This window comes from Mesoplodon bidens, assembly GCF_964165515.1.
Source record: "Mesoplodon bidens genome assembly, chromosome: 2".
NCBI lineage: Eukaryota > Metazoa > Chordata > Mammalia > Artiodactyla > Ziphiidae > Mesoplodon > Mesoplodon bidens.
Genome location: NC_138177.1, coordinates 186,492,832 through 186,512,748, shown reverse-complemented (window position 1 = coordinate 186,512,748; position 19,917 = coordinate 186,492,832). Strand labels below are relative to the sequence as shown.

Here is a 19,917-nt window from a genome sequence, read left to right as displayed (position 1 = left end):
ATTACAGCTGAAAGAGAATGGCATGTTTACCGTCTTGTCATGCACTATTTTTTTTTGAAAAAAAAATAGAAAGTAATACAAAGAAATCCTATTAAGTAACTTGGAGCAGCATTTGGAAAAAGTACACCTATTTACATATTTTTTAAAAATATGGTTTTACCTACATAGTCACAATGTGCCTCTATAATGAGACAAGCCCTTAAAGCTCATGGGATTTTGTAAACATCATGGCATTCTCACCACATCATTTCTCAGAATTTTCCATGGGAGGGTTGATCATCGTGCACGGGACCGATCCCATCAAGGTTTCCACACAGCTCGTCAATTCGCTCCCATCCGGACTCCTTCTGCACTGGACCATTGGTCCATTTGTCCCTCCATCATCTCTCCCGCTCCGTGTGCCTCAGGGAAACCTGGGATTTCCTGCTTTTTCTCTTTCAAGGCCGCTTCCCTTAGACCTCCTCAAACATCTGACCCTTGCTCTAGACAGCTTACTCTCACTGTACAAATAATAAATGTTGGAGAGGGTGTGGAGGAAAGGGACACTCTGACGCTGTTGCTGGGAATGTAAGTTGTTGTGACCACTGTGGAAAACAGTATGGAGGTTCCTCAGAAAACTAAAAATAGAGCTGCCAACAATTCCACTCCTGGACATCTATCCAAAGAAAACTCTAATCCAAAAACATACGTGCACCCCTATGTTCATAGCAGCACTATTCACAATAGCCGAGACATGAAAACAGCCTAATGTCCATCAACAAATGAACGGATAAAGAAGACATGGTACATATGTACAACAGAATATTACTCAACCAGAAAAAAGAATGAAATAATGCCATTTGCAGCAACATGGATAGACCTAGAGATGATCATACTAAGCAAAGTAAGAGGAAAAACAAATACCATATGATATCACTTATATGTGGATTCTAAAATATGGCACAAATGAACTTATCTATGAAACAGAAACAGACCCACAGACACAGAGAACAGACCTGTAGTTGCCAAAGGGGAGGGGGTTGAGGGGGTGGAGTGGGAGGTTGGGATTAGCAGATGAAACCTATTATATACAGGGTGGATAAACCACAAGGTCCTACTGTAGAGCACAGGGAACTATATTCACTATCCTGTGATAAGCCGTAATGGAAAAGAATATTGAAAAAAGAATGCATATATAGATATAAAACTGAATCACTTTGCTATACAGCCGAAATTAACAAAACATTGGAAATCAACTACACATAAATTTTTGAAAATGTAAAAAAGTAGGCAATTTGCTCTTGAAGCTGGGAGGGGGGGTGTCCCTGTAGGCTCCAGGGCACAGAAGCCTTTTTTTGTCCCCTGTTTCTTGTAGGCAAGACTCCAGTCCATGACCTTCCGTGGGTTCCAAAGAGCAGAGCTGAACAGTTGCTAATCAAGGGGGGAGCAGCCAGGAAGCCACCTGAGGCAAGATTCAAGGGACCAGAGAGGCTCATCAAGATTGGAGACCGACCAGCGGAGATGAGATGACGGGAGTACAAGCCCTGCGCACACCCTACTCTTGTCAGCAACCCCTCCCTTGGGAAGGATTGTCATAAAACTCCTCATCACATCCTCCTGGGTGGGGACACATAGTTTTTCAAGGCAAGCGTCCCCCTGTGCCTGGCAAAGCAATAAGGCTATTCTTTTTCTACTTCACCCAAAACTCTGTCTCCGAGATTCCATTTGGCACCGATGCACAGAGGCCGAGCTTTCGGCATCACTCTCGATTTTCATTCTGTGAGAGTAGCTTCTCCTCCTACTGTGTCCAGCTTTAGTGGTTGAGGATCTTCTATTCTGCCTCATTTTCCTCTTAGGAGATGACACAGTGTGGCGGCTGCCGGCGTTAGAACCGCGCGCAGAACTGGGGTTGCCCAGCTGGTCCTGCGGGAACCACCGCCCCAGGACTGCCTCACCTACTCCTTGGCTGTTTCTTTCTCTCTCTTTCTTTTCTTTACATTTATTCATTTATTTATTTATTTTTGGCTGCGTTGGGTCTTCGTTGCTGCACATGGGCTTTCCCTAGCTGCAGCAAGCGGGGGCTACTCTTCATTGTGGTGCGCAGGCTTCTCATTGTGGTGTCTTTTCTCTTGTTGCGGAGCATGGGCTCTAGGTGCGCGGGCTTCAGTAGTTGTGGCACGTGGGCTCAGTAGTTGTGGCGCACGGGTTTTAATTGCTCCGCGGCATGTGGGAGCTTCCCGGACCAGGGTTCGAGCCGTGTCCCCTGCACTGGCAGGCGGATTCTCAACCACTGCGCCACCAGGGAAGCCCTGTTTCTTTTTCTTTATGCTCTCTTCTTTTCTTTGGTTCTAAAGCTGATGTTGTTTCATTTAAGGTTCTTTTCTTTAACCTCATCACCGCCTGCTTCTCTTGTTTCTATCAGATCAAGGATTTTGCTCTGTATGGATGAATTCATTCATCTCTTCGGTAACTGACAATCCAGGTTGTCACCTGTGTTCCCAACCCACAGACTATATATCGGAGCTTCCTACAGCCCCCTCCTCAGGTTTGATGGATTTGCTAGAGCAGCACGCAGAACACAGGAAAACAGTTTACTTAGTAGTTCACCACTTTATTATAAAAGGATATAACTCAGGGATGACCAGATGGAAGAGGTGTGTAGGGCGAGGTGTGTAGGGCGAGGTGTGTGGCAAAGGGCATGGAGCTTCCATGCTCTCTCGGGGCACAACACTCTTCCTGCATGTTCACCAACCCAGAAGCGCTCCCAACCCCATCCTTTTGGGTTTTTTATGGGCATGACTGGTTAAATTATGGGCCAGTGGTGATTGAGCTCAATATCCAGCCCCTCCCCCCTCCCCAGAGGTCAGAGGGTGAGGTTGAGTCCCAACCCTCTAATCACTTGGTTGGTTCCCCTGGCAACCAGTCCCCACTCCTAGGAGCTTTCCAAAGACCACCCTGTTAACATAAACTCAAGTGTGATTGAGTCTTGATATGAATACCAAAATGCACCTTTGTGACTTCTTTTTTTACTTTAATAGAATTATTATTTGTAGTATTTACACACATAGTTTTCCATGGTAATATTAAATTACCATTTTCTTCAAATGCCCCTCAAAATAACACACTTTGCCTTCCTAAGTGAATCTTGGACAAGGAAATTCAGTGAAAGTGATCTACTTACGACTGTGTCCCATGTCTCTCTCTCTCTTTTTTTTTTTAACATCTTTATTGGACTATAATGCTTTACAATGGTGAGTTCGTTTTTGCTGTATAACAAAGTGAATCAGCTATATGTGTACATATATCCCCATATCTCCTCCCTCTTGTGTCTCCTTTATGACTCTTCTGACTTAGCAAATTCAAGGGTTTTAGGAGCTCTGTGTCAGAAGCTAGGGACAAAGACCAAAGGTCTGTTTCTTATTATAAATAACAATATCAAAGAGCTTAACTAACGAAAAGAAGGGATGGAAGGTAAATTTAAGAATATCTACCAGAAAAAGAGGTAAACACTAGGTGAGAAAAGAAAATTAGAGGTCCAATCAGAATGTGAGTAATAGGAATTTCATCAAGAGATAACACAGAATATGGAAGAGTCTTGTTCTTTACAAAGTTCCAAAACTAAGGACATGAGCCTGTAGGATGAAGAGAACGACTGTGTGCACAGTCCAATGAGCAAGGCCCACATCAAGGTGTATTGTTGTGTCAGTTGAGAACACCAAGGATAAAGAGAAGATCCTAAAAGCTTTCAGAGAGAACAAACAGATCACACACAAATGGACAGGAATCAGAATGCCTTTGGACTTTTTAACAGCAGGCCTGGAAGCTGGGAGCTAAAAACTATGAATTGAAAAGTTTTGAAGGAAAAGTATTTCCAATCTAGAATTCTATGTATATCCTACCATCAGAGACAAGAGTAGAATAAACACATTTCAGACACACACCCTTCCCAGGAAGCTACTAGTGGACTGACTTCAGCAAAATAAGAGAGTAAACCACAAAGGGGTTCCAGAAAACAGGGAACCAACACAGGAAAAAGGCAACAAGTCACAGGGATGACAGCAGAGGAAAGGTCAAGACAGCAGAGCTGTGCGGTGGGTTGAGAAAGCCATCCGTCTGGAGGGAACATGGGCCAGGGGGCTCTGGGAGAGGGGCCTCCAGGAATTAAACAGCTCTAAGATGTTTGAGCCTTTGGAAAATGTTATTGATAGGCAAGTGGCAAAGAAGACTAGCCACGTAAAAATCTAGGCACAAGAGAAATACTAGGTGAGTATGAAGGGAAAAAAAGGTGGTACAAGATGGAGGCGTGGTTTTACACCGTCACCGTGAACAGTCGTGAAAATGTGGGGGTGGGGCGGGCGGGGAGTTGCTTGGAGAGCCTGCTTCCTCCCTTACTTCGGGAAGTCCATAGAAATGTCTATATTTAATACCTCAAAAACTAGCAGTCTTTGGTTGAGAAACGTGGAGGTTTCTGCCAGAGGAAAAGCTACAAGGGTTGGAAGTATTTGCCTCTGGGGAGACTGGCACGGGACCGCTGTTGTTCACTACGTCTTCAGTTCTGCGTGAATAAAAAACCATGCACTGGCGTGACTTTGATTTTATTTTAAAAACTTTTTTTTAAATTTAATTTAATTTTTTTATACAGCAGGTTATTAGTTATCCATTTTATACATATTAGTGTATCCATGTCAATTCCCATCTCCCAGTTCATCCCACCACCACCCCCGCCACTTTTCCCCCTAGGTGTCCATACGTTTGTTCTCTACATCTGTGTCTCTGTTTCTGCCCTGCAAACCGGTTCATCTGTACCATTTTCTAGGTGCCACATATATGCGTTAAAATACAATATTTGTTTTTCTCTTTCTGACTTACGTCACTCTGTATGACAGTCTCTAGATCCATCCACGTCCCTACAAATGACCCAACCTCGCTCCTTTTTATGGCTGAGTAATATTCCATTGTATATATGGAATATATATGTGCCACATCTTCTTTATCCATTCGTCTGTCCATGGGCATTTAGGTTGCTTCCATGACCTGGCTATTGTAAATAGTGCTGCAATGAACATTGGGGTGCATGTGTCTTTTTGAATTATGTGACTTTGATTTTAAAATAACTCAAGTCAAAAGGAGTTGGCTGGGGCTTCCCTGGTGGCTCAGTGGTTGGGAGTCCGCCTGCCGATGCAGGGGACATGGGTTCGTGCCCCGGTCCGGGAAGATCCCACATGCCGCGGAGCGGCTGGGCCCGTGAGCCATGGCCGCTGAGCCTGCGCGTCCGGAGCCTGTGCTCCGCAATGGGAGAGGCCACAACACTGAGAGGCCCGCATACTGCAAAAAAAAAAAAAAAAAAAAAAGGAGTTGGCAACTTCTCATTTCTACGTCCTGGAGGCCCAGCCTAGCGGGTCTCCACGGCAACCAAACGCGTCTCCGAACCCAGCGGTGCCACGTAGAGTAGGGAAGGGTGACGCACTTCCGCCTGACGCCCCGCCCCTCCGCTGCGGAGGCAAGGCCGCCTGGTTCGCGCATCCCGGGTCCGCGCGTGCGCAGTCTTCGGTAGCCCGGGCGGCTCGGGGTGGCAGTGTTCCCGCGCCCTCCGGGCCGCGGCCCCGGGTGGTGAGAGGCCCTAGAGTCGCCACAGCCTGCAGTCTGCATCCCTCTGACGACGTGCGCACACGCTGTCAGACGCGAGCCCATCCCCAGTCAGGCGACGCACAGCCGACCCGAACCCTTCCCGGGAAAGCAGAGCTGAAGGCCCCCCTCTCCCAATCAGGACGGGACTGCAGCCGTAGCTCACGCCCTCACCCCCGTTACGTCACGGCGCTGCCGGCCCTCCTGGGAGTTGTGGTTCGGACCCGCCCCCCGGCCACGGTCTTAGCGGGCTGCGGACTACAAGTCCCGGCAGGCCTCGCGGCGGCCCCAGAGCCCCGAGCGCCGGGGGCTTCGGGCGGCCTTGGCCGGTGGGCTCTGGTGCTGCGCGGCGAGGCGGGGTAGCCTGGCTGGTTGGCTGACTCTGAGCAGCCTAGCTCGCGGGCCGGCCGCCGCACACACTGAGGCCGCAGTCGGCCGGCTGACAGACTGGGCTCTCCTCAGGCCCCCGGAGCCCCCGCGCGAAGCAGGCGGGACGCAAACTTCGGGGCAAGTGGAGGGGTAGACAGGGGCACCAGGGCCGGGGACTGGCAGCGGCGGGGGCCCGGGGCGGCTTCCCGAGGAAGGTGACGAATGACAGGGGCGGGGCGGACCCCAGGGAGTGAGGGGGGAGGCAGTTTCGGGGCGGGCGCCCGGCCCAGCCTGTCCAGCCCCGCCCCCCCGCAGGCCAGCTGCTCGAGTCCAAGGCTCAGCCCGGGGCCTTGCCGTTCGCCAGCCCTCCGACCCCATCCCCAGCGGCCCCAGACCCCAGGGAGCCCTGCAGGGCAGGAGCCAGGCCCCTGGGGCAGCTCTGGGGTCGTGGTCGTGGGCCCGGGAATGAGCCTGTGGACAGCGGGCGTGTAGATTGTGCGTCTTGGCATCTCCCCGCCGCCGCAGGGTCGGATGGCACAGGGCTTGCGCTGAAGCTCAGCAAGGCTCGAGGCCAGTCCGCAAGTCTCCAGACATCAGGGCTGCAGCCCACCAGTCTCTGGGCGGGCGGGGGTTGTCGGAACAGCTAGACAGGTGAGCTCTTGAGGGGCTCGGATTCTGTCTGATGCTATGTCAGAGGGGCTTTGCTTGTTTTTGAGTGTGTCTCTGGGGTGGTGGGGTGGTAAATAATCCTGCCTCTCCCTCTGAGCTCTGAACCAATAGAGGCAATAAGCAAAGGTGCCAGACAGGGTCCTGGGGGGCCCAGCGGGGCTGGGGATGAGGCAGCGTGAGAGTGGCAGCCCTGGCAAAGCTGGTCCTTCCTGGCAGGTGCCCTCGTCTTGCCTTCTCACTCTGGCCTGTTGCTGCAGGTGCAACAAGTATCTGAAGGTTGTGCTCCCGCCCAAGATTGGCCCTGTGCAGTGGCTGGGTCGTGACACCGCAGTCTGCGGGGTGCCTGAGGGCTTCCATCTGGGTGGCCAAGATTTGGGTGATGACCTCCCTCTACTTCCTTCGGGCCTTCCCCCAGCTGGTGTGTTTGTACTGGGCCAAGTCGGGTCTCAGGGCTTCACCTGGTCTCTGAGGGGCCAGACTCCCTGGGCACCCAGGATGGCCACCTCTGCCTTAGCCAGAGCTGCCGCATGACCGGAGACTGATTCACCAAGTCTTGCCAGTTGACTGTGCCACACATGGTGTGGATTTAAACAGCATCATCAGCCCAGCCGGAGGTGCCAGGGAAGGAGTGGCAGCCTCTGGTCGTGAGCAGTCAGCATGCAACTTTATTCTTCTCAATAAAGGCAGTTTGCCAACTTCCTAGCTAAATGGGATTTCATCTTTGCAGCTTGTTGAAGTTTTTCCAATGAAATTGTCCAGATAGGGCAAACACCTTATTTCTATACTGTCCCAACGTGTGCTTTAGAAATAGTTCTGCATTCCAAGAGCTGGAAGTTTCTTGTGAAAAGAGAAACTAGTAAACCAACAGAACAGATCCAGGTGTCCACCTGTTTGGTTGAGATGGTAAATGCTAAAAGTGTAAAACTGCCTTTTAAAAACCATGTTTCCCCAGACTTGCTGGCTGACTACCTGTTTGGTTTGCTGTGTTCTGCGTCGGCAATCGCTTCTAGTTTCCAACAGGAAATCTTGGTGTCTGAGCAAACCTGTGACCCGGGAAGGAGCAGCTAAGCATCCGGGATGCTGACGAGAGGCTGGTGTGTGCTGTAAGGTAAGTGCCGACTGCTCGCACCTGGAGCGCTTCAGGGTCGTCGTAAACCCTCATAGTGACGGCCTCGGGGGGTTCCGGTGCCAGCCAGGGGTGGCCTGTGAGCTCTGAGGAAGATGTTAGAGTACGGCATTTCTGGCAAAGGAAGAAAAAGGAAGAACTCTTCGGGTGAACCTCGCACTGAAACGGGGATCCCCTTCCTCCCTAGCCCCTCAGGGTTCCTTCGCTGCCCCCCTGCTCCTGAACCCGGTCCATTCCCCGCTGGCCACCCCCTCTCCTCACACCCGGGTGGCACCTTCCGAGGTGAGGTAGTGACCTCTGACACTGGGCAGGCTGGGGACCTGAGGTCACATGGAGCATGAGCGGCCATCTGCTTGGTCCTGGTGACAACAGCGACAAAGACCAGGCACGTGGGGGGAGAGAAGTGGCAGAGAGGCTTGGGAAGCCACCTGGCCTGCTTCACAAGGGTCCTAGTGTGCTGTGCCCAAGCGCTGAGGTCTGGGAGCCAGGAGGGCGAGCAGGGAGGCGTCTCTGAGGGCCCTGCTCAGGCCCCAGGTCAGGTGACGCCAGGCTGGGCGCGGGTGCTGTGGCCGAGGGCCAGCCCCGGGCCCCCCAGGGATGGAGTGTGGAGGGGAAGTGAAGAGAGGCTCCCCAGGCTGTGGGTGCCGCGGGGCGGGACGCTCCTCTCTTCTCACTGTCCTCCTCAAGGGCCACTGGTCTGCGTGGGAGGAACCCCGAGACTCAGCGTGTCCATTTGGCTGTCCCCTGTGGGCCAGTGGGCTCCCGGGAGGGACATCCTTGGGGAGCAGGGAGGTTGCTGGCCAGCACTGGATAGCTGTCTGGCTGTGCTTAAAATAGGGGAGTGAAGGCAGCAGGTGCTGGTCAGAGGCCCTTCTCATGACAGGCTGGACTTCCCTGGTGCCCTGGTGGAGCCACTGGTGGCTGCGACTTGGCCCTGTTTTCCCACAGGCCCTGCTGGGCATCCTCCACCCCCTGTTCATTCTCTGCTCATTCCCCTGAGGGCAGAGCCAGGCACTGGGCACACCTGCTATCCTGCTCAGGGTGTCCACTCCCCGTCCCCTGTCTCGGTGGAGATGGTTCTGCAGCCCATGGCCAGTGGGTCTGTAGGCCGCCAGGAGGGTGGGTGTGACAGCTGGCCAGGCAGGCTGAGGGGCTGGGCTTACAGGCAGAAGGCGTGCCACTGTGTCTGCAGAAGGACTACAGGGCCGGCTCGTGGGACTGGCGTCCTTTCCTGCCCCTTTATCTCAGCGTAGGGCCAGTTTCTGGCCCTGCAGATGGTGTGCCCCTTGCTAGCAGGGGTCTCTTGTTGGGCGTGTCTCCCCACACTTGTTTGGGTCTGTGGTTGCCTGGAATGAGGTCCAGTCTGACTGGCTCAACAGGAGCGCCTGGGAAGGACGAGAGGCAGCTCAGCCCTGCCCACGGGCCACGACCAATTCTGGAGGCTCCCGGCGGGGAGGAGGTCGTGTGCGATCTGGCTGAGGTTGGCAGCCTGGCGTGACAGGGCCTGTGCCCTAAGGGGCAGCGCCACCACTAAGCCACTGGGCCACTGGCTCAGGCTGTGCTGCTCTGCCCGAGTCAGACACGTGTGGCAGCTGCTGCCGGAGAGACACCGAGCAGGAGACCGAGGCCACACGTGAACGGCCCGCCCTGCGAGGTGGCGGCCCACAGGCCCTCAGCCCTCGTCTGGGGCTCACTGGCAGTGAAGAGCCACAGGCATTCTCGTGTGGCCTTGCTGTGGCGGGAAGGAAGGAGAAGCCCTGGTGCCCCATCTTAGCAGGGGCCAGAGACCACAGAGGGGAGGGCGGCTGGAGGGCGGCAGGAGGCGGAGGCGGCATGGCCCCGGCGGGGGGGGCAGCCGGCCAGCTGAATGAGCAGCGAGTGGTTTCCCTGAGGAGACTGGCCACTGGGTCTGGAAGGCACGTCCTTTTAGATCGTCCACCTGCGTCTGGAAGCCCTGGTGGTCTTGGGAGGGGTGAGGCAGGAGCGGTCACAGGCGCCTGCCCGGGAGGCAGGGGGACTTGCAGAAGCCGAACTGGCTGAGCAGTTCATGCTGCTGAGAATCTGAGGGTCCTTCACTTGGACCCTAGGCTGGGCATGGACCAGGAGCCTTGCCCTGTGGGCAGTGCCCCTCCCCTGCATGCCCTGTGCTGGCGCAGACCTCAAGGTGGGGCTGGGCAGAGGGTGGCCATCAGATGACCTGTGGGCTCAGGCCTGGGGTTCTGAGTTTGGGGCTGGGGGGGGCGGGGTCCAGGTGGAGGGGTGATGCGTGGTTTTCCTTGTTGCTGGCTAAGCTCTGGGCTGGCCTGGTGGCCTGTGGCTTCACTGGGCCACTGGGCGCTAACAGGTGCCAGCTGCACCCCAGCCAGCCTCAGGGTCTCCCTCTGGCATTCCAGGAGCTCTGCAGTGAGACTGCTGGGTGCCCCAGGCTAGCGTCTCCCCAGCCTCGGGGTCCCGATGCTACCTGAGAGAGCCCGCTCCACTGCAGAGGCTCAGTCTCCAGAGATGGAGCGGCGACTTCCCCCTCCAGTCCTGGAGCCCTGAGCTCTCTCCCGCATTAAGTCCTGTTGACTTAACATCTTAGGCGTTGTCCAAATCCATGTCGTAAAACAAATTTATTGAGGAATCACATATACAGGGAGGCCCAGGTCATAAGTGATCCAAGTTAGCAAAGTGAACATGCATATAATTGGCCCCCAGATCAGGAAGTAGCATGTCCCCCCCCAGGCCCAAGCCCCCCGTGACCGCTTCCGCCGCTGTCTCCCTGACTCTAGTGCCCTGGATTTGTCTGTCCGGTTTGTGAACTTTCTATTGGTGGAATCAGGCACGTGGCTTCTTTCCTTGGACATGGGTTTGTGAGCTTTGCTGTGTGTAGTGCAGTGGTTTGTGCTCCCTTGGAGGTAAATCACGTGTCACGACCCAGTTCACCCTTGAGCACTTGGAGTGGGCGCTGCTGTGAACCACGCCACCTCCGTCAGGGCCTGCCTGGGGTGGCTGGGCGACGCTTCTCTGGAGAAGGACCACGCAGCACTGCCCACTGGGCTGTGTGTGTTAGCTGCTGGGGGCACCTGTTCCAGCATTTTCCTGTTTCCTCTTGGGTTGTCTGCTTTGTGCCTGAGATCTGCAGGCCCTCCTTCCACACTCCAGGTACAGGGCCTTTGTGGCGTATGTGTCGCTGCCTCTCCAGGCTTAAGTGCCGTCCAGCTTCTCAGTTGGCTACACAGAGAAAGTCTGCTTTCTTCGGAAAGTTTTACTGTCTTAACTTTGATGTTGATGTGTGCAATCCTGGTGGCCCCCTGTATGCCAGCCACCCAGAACCGGATCTGCTACTGCGGGCAGACCCTCCTCCCAGCCGAGTCTTGTCCCCTGGTTCCCTGGGGACCTGCAGTCCTGTCACCAGGATGGCCCCCACACTTCGGCTCCAGCGCCCCACAGCGGCTGGCAGGCCCTTTCCAAAGAGGTGTCCCACCCTCCCTCCAGGACGGGCCCACCTCTGCTTTTGCAGCTGCTGGCGGGTGGCCACGTGGGCCCCCTTTCGTCTCTACTTCACAGGCCCCCCCTCCAGCCCCAGGGCATTCCCCGTGTTCCACCCCACCCCCGTTCCCATCCATCTCTCCCTGGCAGCCCTCTCAGAACTGGTGCAAGCCCGTGTGGCATTCTCGACGTGGCCTGAGGGTGCCCTCTGCCCACAGGTCTCCCACCATGGAGCCAGACCCCCAGGCGGGCGTGCAGGTGGGCATGCGCGTGGTGCGTGGCGTGGACTGGAAATGGGGCCAGCAGGACGGCGGCGAGGGCGGCGTGGGCACGGTGGTGGAGCTCGGCCGCCACGGCAGCCCTTCAACCCCCGACCGCACGGTGGTCGTGCAGTGGGACCACGGCACGCGCACCAACTACCGCGCGGGCTACCAGGGCGCGCATGACCTGCTGCTCTACGACAACGCCCAGATCGGTGCGCGGGCCCCCGGGGGCGGGGCTGGAGGGGGCGGGGCCGGGAAGAGGGGCGGGGCCGCGCGGCGCCCCTTGACGCTGCCCGCCCGCAGGCGTCCGCCACCCCAACATTATCTGCGACTGCTGCAAGAAGCACGGGCTGCGGGGCATGCGCTGGAAGTGCCGCGTCTGCTTCGACTACGATCTCTGCACGCAGTGCTACATGCACAACAAGCACGACCTGGCCCACGCCTTCGAGCGCTACGAGACGGCCCACTCGCGCCCGTGAGTTCCCCTGCCGCCCCCGGGTGTGGGCGCGGACCCGAGGGGGCCCCGGCGGCCCTGCGTCCTTCCCGCTTACGTCCAGGGCCTCGCAAGCGCACCTCTGACATCCGAGCAGCCTTGGTCTGGGAGGACTGGAGCTGCCTCCTGCTGGCCACTCCCCAGGGTACAGGTCGAGTCCTTCCTGAGCCATTTCCTGGAGGAGTGGCCAGGGTCGTGGTCACGCCCGGGGGCCTGGGCATTGACACCAGTCCCTTATTCCTGCGGAAGGCAACCGTGTCCACCGAGCAGGTCTGCGGAGGTGGGTGCTGTGAATGGGGCCTTCTCCGGTGTCCCGGTCCCCTCCTAGAGCCAGGCTCCCCAGTGGTCCCCCAGTGCCGGCGTGGCCGGGGCACTGAGGGTGGCCTGCCTGGGGCGTGCTGCCGGCATCCGCACCTGTGGAGGTGCTGTTGGCCTGGCTGGCAGGCTCCTTTGCTGTGGTCGGGGTGGGGGGGACCAGGCTGGGGAGGAGTCCACTGGGCTGGGTGGGGTGCCAGAGGTGCACCCCCGATCCCTGCACTGTTGCCCTCGCCTCCTTGACACCCCCCACACACGGAGGGGAGGGGTGTGCTCCACGTCCCAGCCGCCCCTGGCCAGTGTGGGAGCCAGGGTCAGCTGTCCGGGCGCCTCTGGCCGAGCCTGCCTTGCTCACTCTGCTTCCCACGTGCTGAGCTCCCCTGGGCCAGGCCGTGCGCTGAGCTCGGGGCCAGCTCTAACGGGAGGCGGCAGATCTGGTGTGACCGCACGTAGAGGGTGTGTGGTGAGGGTGGGCCTGGGCCGCCCTTCTCGCCTGACGTCGTGAAAGGGCCCCCAGGGACTTCCCTGGCGGTCCAGTGGTCAGGACTCTGCACTGTCACTGCCGAGGGTGCAGGTTCAATCCCTGGTCTGGGAACTAGGACCCCACAAGCTGCATGGCGTGGCCAAATGGAAAAAAAAGAGAGAAAGGTCTCCTGGAGGGACCTGGGCCGCAGCCCCACTCTGGGCCCAGAGTGTGGAGGGCACTGACCTGTGGGGCCAGCTGCTCCGGGGGGAGGGAGAGCCGGGCCTGGGAGCTGGCGGCGCCCCACCCTTCAGATTCTAGGGCCGGGGGCCTGCCCCATTGCATGGTTGTCCCCCACGGCCTGGGACCCACTCTCTCTCTCGTAGGGTCACGCTGAGTCCCCGCCAGGGCCTCCCAAGGATCCCGTTAAGGGGCATCTTCCAGGGAGCGAAGGTGGTTCGGGGCCCCGACTGGGAGTGGGGTTCGCAGGATGGTGAGTGGGGGGCCTGGGTGGGAAGGTGGGGGCGGGGCTGCCACCGGCTATGGCTCATCCCCGTGGCACAGGCTTAGTCTACTGGTGGGGCCACTGTCTCCCAGGAGGGGAAGGGAAGCCAGGCCGAGTGGTGGACATCCGTGGCTGGGATGTGGAGACGGGCCGGAGCGTGGCCAGCGTGACGTGGGCCGACGGCACCACCAACGTGTACCGCGTGGGCCACAAGGGCAAGGTGGACCTCAAGTGTGTGGGCGAGGCAGCCGGCGGCTTCTACTACAGAGACCATCTCCCGAGGCTCGGTACGGGCGGGCCCCACTGACACCCACCCAGTTCTTCTCTGTCCTGGCTGAGCCTCAGCGGCAGCCCTGGGCCAGGGGTGGCCTGTGAGGTCACTGAGGGGAGGGGAGGGGTGGGGGCGGAGGCACCCACCTGAGCTGGTCCTGCCACCTGCCCCCAGGCAAGCCCGCAGAGCTGCAGCGCAGGGTCAGTGCTGATGGCCAGCCCTTCCAGCACGGGGACAAGGTCAAGTGTCTGCTGGATGCGGACATCCTGAGGGACATGCAGGAAGGCCACGGCGGATGGAACCCCCGGATGGCCAAGGTGAGCCGCCCCAACTGCCGAGTCCCCGTGCCCCCCCTCCCCACATCCTCTGGACCCCCGCCCTCGTGCTCCACCTGGCCACAGCCTCCGTGACCCGCCGCAGTGTATCGGACAGATGGGCACCGTACACCGCATCACGGACCGTGGGGACGTGCGTGTGCAGTTCAGCCACAAGACCCGCTGGACCTTCCACCCTGGGGCTCTCACCAAGGTGCATGGGGGGCCGGGCTGAGCCTCTCTGCTCACTTCTGTACCCCCTTTAACGTGCTGGCTTGGCCCTGGGAGTGCCTCCCTCAGGCCCTGAGGAAGAGGGGAGGGCATGGTGGGGTCCAGAGGGGACGAGGTCCAGGGAGAGGGGACCCTGGTGTGAGGCACGGGGGTGGGGGCTGCGGGGAGCTTTTGGAAGCCGGGGCGGCAGGCCAGGCGCGAACATCTGTTCTGAGGGCCAGAGGGGCCTCTGCCGCCACAGGCAGGAGGTGGCGGGTTGGGCGTACTTTCTTAGGAGGGTGGCGTGGACCTTGGCCGGGGCTGCGGGCGGGGTGGGTGTGGTGAGAGCTGCCTGGGAACAGTATCCCTTGGATGAGGCATGGAGGGGATGGGAGGCAGCAGTGATGGCACCTGGGTGGGGGCAGCGCCAGCACTCAGCTCTGGGACTGCTGGGGCACACCTGCCTTCAAGGATGGGGGATGGTGGGGCCATAGGACAGGTGGTTTGTAGAGTGAGCTCTGTACCCACGAGGGCAAGGGCGAGGAGGGGGTTGCTAGGAAAGGTTTGGGGGTGAGGGAGGAGCAGTCCTGACCCCCTCCGTGCTGTTCCGGCCTGGCCCCCGGCCATCCTGTGGGCCCCCCTCCCCCGAGCCAGGCTAGTCTGGTCTTGGCTGTTCTGCCCCCGCTCCCCCGCCAGTGTGCAGGGACAGGCCCACCCTGGCCTGCACAGCCCCCCAGCTGGCTTCTGCCCCGTCTGGATGCTGATGTCTGTCGCCTCTCTGGCTGCCACCCGCATGGCTCTGAGGCTCGGTCACCAAGGGCTGCCCTGGTCACCCGTCGCCCCTATCGGGCCAGACCCTCTGGTTGTGCTTTCGGGCAGGGGCTGGGGTCCTGTCCAGGCCAGCCTGTCCTGTGGAGCTGGATGGGGGCACCTTCCTGCTCTACGACCCCAGGCAGCCACACCTGCCGGGGGCCCCTCACATGGTTCTCTGTCACTCAGCACAACTCCTGCTCGGTGGGTGAAGTTGTGCGGGTCATTGACGACCTCGACACGGTGAAGCGGCTGCAGGCCGGGCATGGCGAGTGGACAGATGACATGGCCCCCGTGAGTCCCTCACCCCTACCTCCCCACCCCCAGCTCCCTGGCCCCTGGGAGGCCCACCTGAGACCCCGCCCTCTCCCCACCAGGCTCTGGGCCACGTAGGGAGAGTCCTGAAGGTTTTCGCAGATGGGAACCTGGGTGTGCTGGTCAGCGGTAAGCTGTGGACCTTCAGCCCCTCCTGCCTGGTGGCCTACCGGCCTGAGGAGGACGCCAACCTGGACGTGGCCGAGCGCGCCCGGGAGAACAAAAGTGAGGGCAGCCACCGCGGGCGGCTGGTGGGGGGCGGGGCCGCCCCTGGCCACCGCCGAACCTCAGCCCTGCCCTCCCCAGGCTCCCTGAGTGTCGTCCTGGACAAGCTTCGAGCCCAGAAGAGTGACCTGGAGCACCCGGGGAGGCTGGTGGTGGAGGTGGCCCTCGGCAACGTGGCCCGGGCTCTGGACCTGCTGCGGCGACACCCGGAGCAGGCAAGCTCCTGAGACCAGCCCCCGCCACCCCCACCCCTGCCCCGGCCCCACCAGCCCCAGCGGGAGGGGCCGGGGCCAGGGGCTAACCCTCCGCCCTCCCGGCAGGTGGACACCAAGAACCATGGCAGGACCGCCCTGCAGGTGGCTGCCTACCTAGGCCAGGTGGAGCTGGTGCGGCTGCTGCTGCAGGCTCAGGCGGGCGTGGACCTGCCAGACGACGAGGGCAGCACGGCGCTGCACTACGCGGCACTGGGGTGAGGCCTGGCCGGGGCGCGGGGGGCCGGGCCCGCAGGTCCAGCCAGTGGGCACAGCGCCCCTCCTGCTTCCTCTCCCGCCAGGAACCAGCCCGAGGCCGCCCGGCTGCTCCTGAGCTCGGGTTGCGGGGCCAACACTCTTAACGGCGCCCGGAGCTCGGCGCTGCACGTGGCCGTGCAGAGGGGCTTCCTGGAGGTGGTGAGGGTCCTCTGTGAGCGCGGCTGTGACGTCAACCTGCCCGTGAGTGCTGGGTCCCCTGGCCCTATCCCTGGGGTCAAGGAGGCAGTGGCCAAGACCTTCTTGCCCAGTGACCACTGGCCCACCACCGGCAGGATGCCCATGCTGACACGCCCCTGCACTGTGCCATCTCGGCGGGCACTGGCGCCAGCGGCATCGTGGAGGTCCTCACCGAGGTGCCGGGCATCGATGTCACTGCCACCAACAGCCAAGGCTTCACCCTGCTGCACCATGCATCCCTCAAAGGCCACACGCTGTGAGTTGGGGGTGGACACATAGCCAGAAGCCAGCTCCTGCTGTGCTGCTGGGCCACTCTGGGGTGGCCCCTGACCCCAGATGCGTCTCCCTGCTCCCACAGAGCCGTCAGAAGGATTCTGGCGCGGGCCCGGCAGCTGGTGGACGCCAAGAAGGAGGATGGGTTCACGGCGCTGCACCTGGCCGCCCTGAACGACCACAGGGAGGTGGCCCAGGTTCTCATCCGAGAGGTGTGGACGCGGGGTCCTGGGCGGCCTGGGGGCCGGGGTGTCGGGGCCCACCGGGGTCCTCGGGCTGAGCCTGTGCCCCACCCCACCCCCCAGGGCCATTGTGACGTGAATGTTCGCAACCGTAAGCTCCAGTCCCCGCTGCACCTGGCTGTGCAGCAGGCCCACGTGGGGCTGGTGCCGCTGCTGGTGGACGCTGGCTGCAGCGTCAACGCCGAGGATGAGGAGGGGGACACAGCTCTGCATGTGGCGCTGCAGCGTCACCAGCTGCTGCCCCTGGCGACTGATGGGGCCGGGGGGGACCCAGGGGCCTTGCAGCTGCTGTCAAGGGTGAGGAAGCGTGACTCTGGGTGCTTGAGAGGTGGGCCGTGGCACCTGGCTGCAGACCCCTGTGTCCTCTGCCCACCTCCACCTTCGGGGAGAGCCCTGTCCAGGCCCTCTCAGGGTGGGACAGCCCGGGCCGCAGTGGTTTGCAGGAGGTGTCTTCTGCGACCCCAGTCACCGCTGTGTGGCCAGTGTTCCTGAGATTCTGTGCTTCAGACCAGCCTGGGAAAGGGGGCGGGGTGCCGTGTGGGCGGGGGTTCGTGTGTCAGGACCCGGCCCCTCTGCCGGCAGGGGCCTTTACCCGCCTGCCTCCGGCAGCTCCGGGGGTCTCGGGCGGGGCCCAGGCTTCTGAAGCCCGGTGCCAGCCAGGCTCCCTCCAGGCCAGCGTTCCCAGGCTCCCGCCCTCACGTCGTCTGTCCTGCCACCCAGCTACAGGCCTCGGGTCTTCCGGGCAGCACGGAGCTGACGGCGGGCGCGGCGGTCGCCTGCTTCTTGGCGCTGGAGGGCGCCGACCTGAGCTACGCCAACCACCGCGGCCGGAGCCCGCTGGACCTGGCAGCTGAGGGCCGCCTGCTCAAAGCCCTGCAGGGCTGTGCCCAGCGCTTCCGGTGAGCGGGCGGGGCCGGGGGCCGGGGGCGGGCCCGCCCGCAGCCCTGGGCCCTTTCAAGCCCCCTCTGCCCACGCAGGGAGCGGCAGGCTGGCGGCGGCGGGGGCGCGGCCCAGGGCTCAAGGCTGGCGCTCAGTGCCCCCAACACTGTTACCAACCTGCACGTCGCTGCGCCGTCCGGGCCTGAGGCCGCCGAGTGCCTGGTGTGTTCGGAGCTGGCGCTGTTGGTGCTGTTCTCGCCTTGCCAGCACCGCACGGTGTGTGAGGGTGAGTGCAGGGGGCAGGGGGCAGGGGCGGGGCGGGCCGGGGCGGGCCGGGGGTGCGGCGACCAGGCTGGGGGGCCTCGCTCAGCCGTGCGCTCCCCCGCAGAGTGCGCCCGCAGGATGAAGAAGTGCATCAGGTGCCAGGCGGTCATCGGCAAGAAGCTGCGCCCAGGTGGGGCTCGGCCCCCCCCGCCCCCCACCCCCACCCCCACCCCCACCCCACCCCACCCCACCCCACCCCAGGTGTGGGCCTCTGCGCCTCGCCCCGCGGTTCACGGCTCCGTCCCCTGTCGTGGCTCCCGCTCCCACCCGCGGTTCTCCCCCAAGCCCCGGGCCTCCACAGCCCCTGCCTCTGACTGGGACCCCTTCCCGCAGACGGCACGGAGGTGGTCAGCGCTGCCCCCGCCCCCGGCCCACCGCGGCAGCTGGTGGAGGAGCTGCAGAGCCGCTACCGGCAGATGGAGGAGCGCATCACCTGCCCCATCTGCATCGACAGCCACATCCGCCTCGTGTTCCAGTGCGGTCACGGCGCCTGCGCGCCCTGCGGCGCTGCGCTCAGCGCCTGCCCCATCTGCCGCCAGCCCATCCGCGACCGCATCCAGATCTTCGTGTAGCCCGCGCCCCCTGCCTCGTTCCGGGGCCACGCCCCGCGACCGCCTTCGCAAGCCCCTACTCTGTATTTTATAAAAAGATTAACGGACTTTGCGCCTGGTTGCTTGCCTGGGGCGGGGCCGTGGGTCCCCCACCCCGGACCATCCCGACCCGGCCCCCTTCCGCCGTTGGCCCAGCGCTGGGCTCTGCGCTTCGGCCAGAGGCCCCGCCTGGCCCCTCCCGACCTGCGTGTCCTGCTCTTCTTCCCAGGACTCACGGGTCCAGAGTCCTGCCAGGATCCCGGTCTCTGGGCCAGAAAGGACGGGGCCCGGGCTCGCGGTGTCGCCCAAGAGCCCTGGTTGGACCGAAGCCCCAGCAGCGCCTCCTCCCTGCGCCTGGGGCGGGCTGTGGAGACGACAGACTTTGGCCAGAGGAGAACCCGGTCTCGTGGCGGGCTGTGCAGTCCTGGCTAAGCGGGGAGTTGGGCGAGGCCTCTGATTCAAGCCAGAAGCCCCGGCAGGGTTTCAGGACCACTGAGTGGGGGAGGTGGAACACGGACCTGGGGAGTAGGGCAGCGCATAGGACAGAGAAGGTCGGTTTGTCGGCGTAGACGTTTAGCCATCGGGGCGGCGGGCACGGCCCTGGTCTGGGCCCCGCGGCCGGGCGCTTTCCAAGAACCACCGAAATGCTCCCCCGGAGCCTCAAGGCTGCCAGCCAGCCACTTGGCGCTGACCCCGCTGGCCCGGCGCGCCACTGTCACTCTGGGCTCAAGGCCTGGGTGGAGAACGGGGAGGGCCAGCCCCCCCCCCCCCCGCTCCTCCTCTGATTCGGCCCAGCCCCCACCCCATCTCCCCTCCCCCCGGCCGCTCCGCCCTGGCGGGAGGCCCGTCCCGCCCAGGATGCCGGTTCCCCAAGCCCACAGGCGCCCTCGCCTACATCCCGCCTGGCTCAGCTCCTCTGTCAGGCATGACCTGAAAGCCGTCCCGTCGAGCCTTCTGCCCCCGGGACACCCGGTCCCCCAGCCCCAACCCAGGATCCTTCAGACTTCGGCCCTGCGCGCGCTCGGCAGGCAGCGCCTGGTGGGGATTCCTGCGGCGCCCCACCCCCCGCCCCTTGTGCGCTGTCCCTGTCACCCTCCATGGGTCCTTCCGCTGGCCCCTGCAGGTCCCCCTCCCTCCTGGCACCCCAAGCCTTCTTCCGCAGGCGCCTCCTTCTCCCTCTTCCTCAGCCCGATACTCACTTGCCACGTCCCCTCCCGTCGCATCCCTCCCCTCTCGCGGGGTCCCTGTCAACCAGCGCCTGCAGGGGACGTGTCCCGAGCTGGCCAGGATGGAGGTCCCACTGCCGGGTCTCATCCGGTGTCCAGGGGAACTCCGTTTGGGAGAAAAGCTGCCAAGTCAGTCAACTCCCAGCGAGTTTGGGGACTCGGCTGACCACTCCTGCCTAAGCCCAAGCCCCCGGTGTCCGTCCCTTCCCTGGCGTCCGGGGCCCTCCTCGCAACACCCACCCCCACCCCCGAC

General features: G+C 61.0%; 1 protein-coding gene across 4 annotated transcripts; it reads left to right on the top strand.

Annotated features, from left to right (window-relative positions):
- Positions 1 to 5,870: 5,870 nt before the first annotated feature.
- MIB2 (MIB E3 ubiquitin protein ligase 2) lies at positions 5,871 to 18,507 on the top strand. Of its 4 annotated transcripts, none has more exons than XM_081220950.1 (20): positions 5,871 to 6,111; positions 7,595 to 7,750; positions 11,458 to 11,714; positions 11,806 to 11,977; positions 13,160 to 13,266; positions 13,371 to 13,565; positions 13,724 to 13,866; positions 13,982 to 14,077; positions 15,073 to 15,177; positions 15,261 to 15,423; positions 15,505 to 15,638; positions 15,744 to 15,892; positions 15,977 to 16,133; positions 16,226 to 16,386; positions 16,489 to 16,615; positions 16,709 to 16,942; positions 17,366 to 17,544; positions 17,623 to 17,810; positions 17,913 to 17,978; positions 18,182 to 18,507. In XM_081220950.1, the coding sequence occupies exons 3-20, from the start codon at positions 11,468 to 11,470 to the stop codon at positions 18,418 to 18,420; spliced, it is 2,862 nt and encodes a 953-aa protein (XP_081077076.1). In that variant the 5' UTR covers positions 5,871 to 6,111; positions 7,595 to 7,750; positions 11,458 to 11,467; the 3' UTR covers positions 18,421 to 18,507. The 4 variants fall into 4 exon arrangements, with proteins under 4 accessions (XP_081077076.1, XP_081077078.1, XP_081077077.1 ...); XM_081220949.1 differs by having other exon boundaries at positions 5,872 to 6,111; positions 13,970 to 14,077; XM_081220952.1 differs by lacking the exon at positions 13,982 to 14,077.
- Positions 18,508 to 19,917: the final 1,410 nt, after the last annotated feature.

What these genes read in the sequence shown, in the direction of transcription:
- MIB2 (XM_081220949.1), top strand. Translation starts at nt 11,468, where the DNA reads ATGGAGCCAGACCCCCAGGCGGGCGTGCAGGTGGGCATGCGCGTGGTG. An exon ending in GAGACGGCCCACTCGCGCCC is followed by an intron (nt 11,978 to 13,159) that starts GTGAGTTCCCCT and finishes TCTCTCTCGTAG; the next exon opens with GGTCACGCTGAGTCCCCGCC. An exon ending in GGAGTGGGGTTCGCAGGATG is followed by an intron (nt 13,267 to 13,370) that starts GTGAGTGGGGGG and finishes ACTGTCTCCCAG; the next exon opens with GAGGGGAAGGGAAGCCAGGC.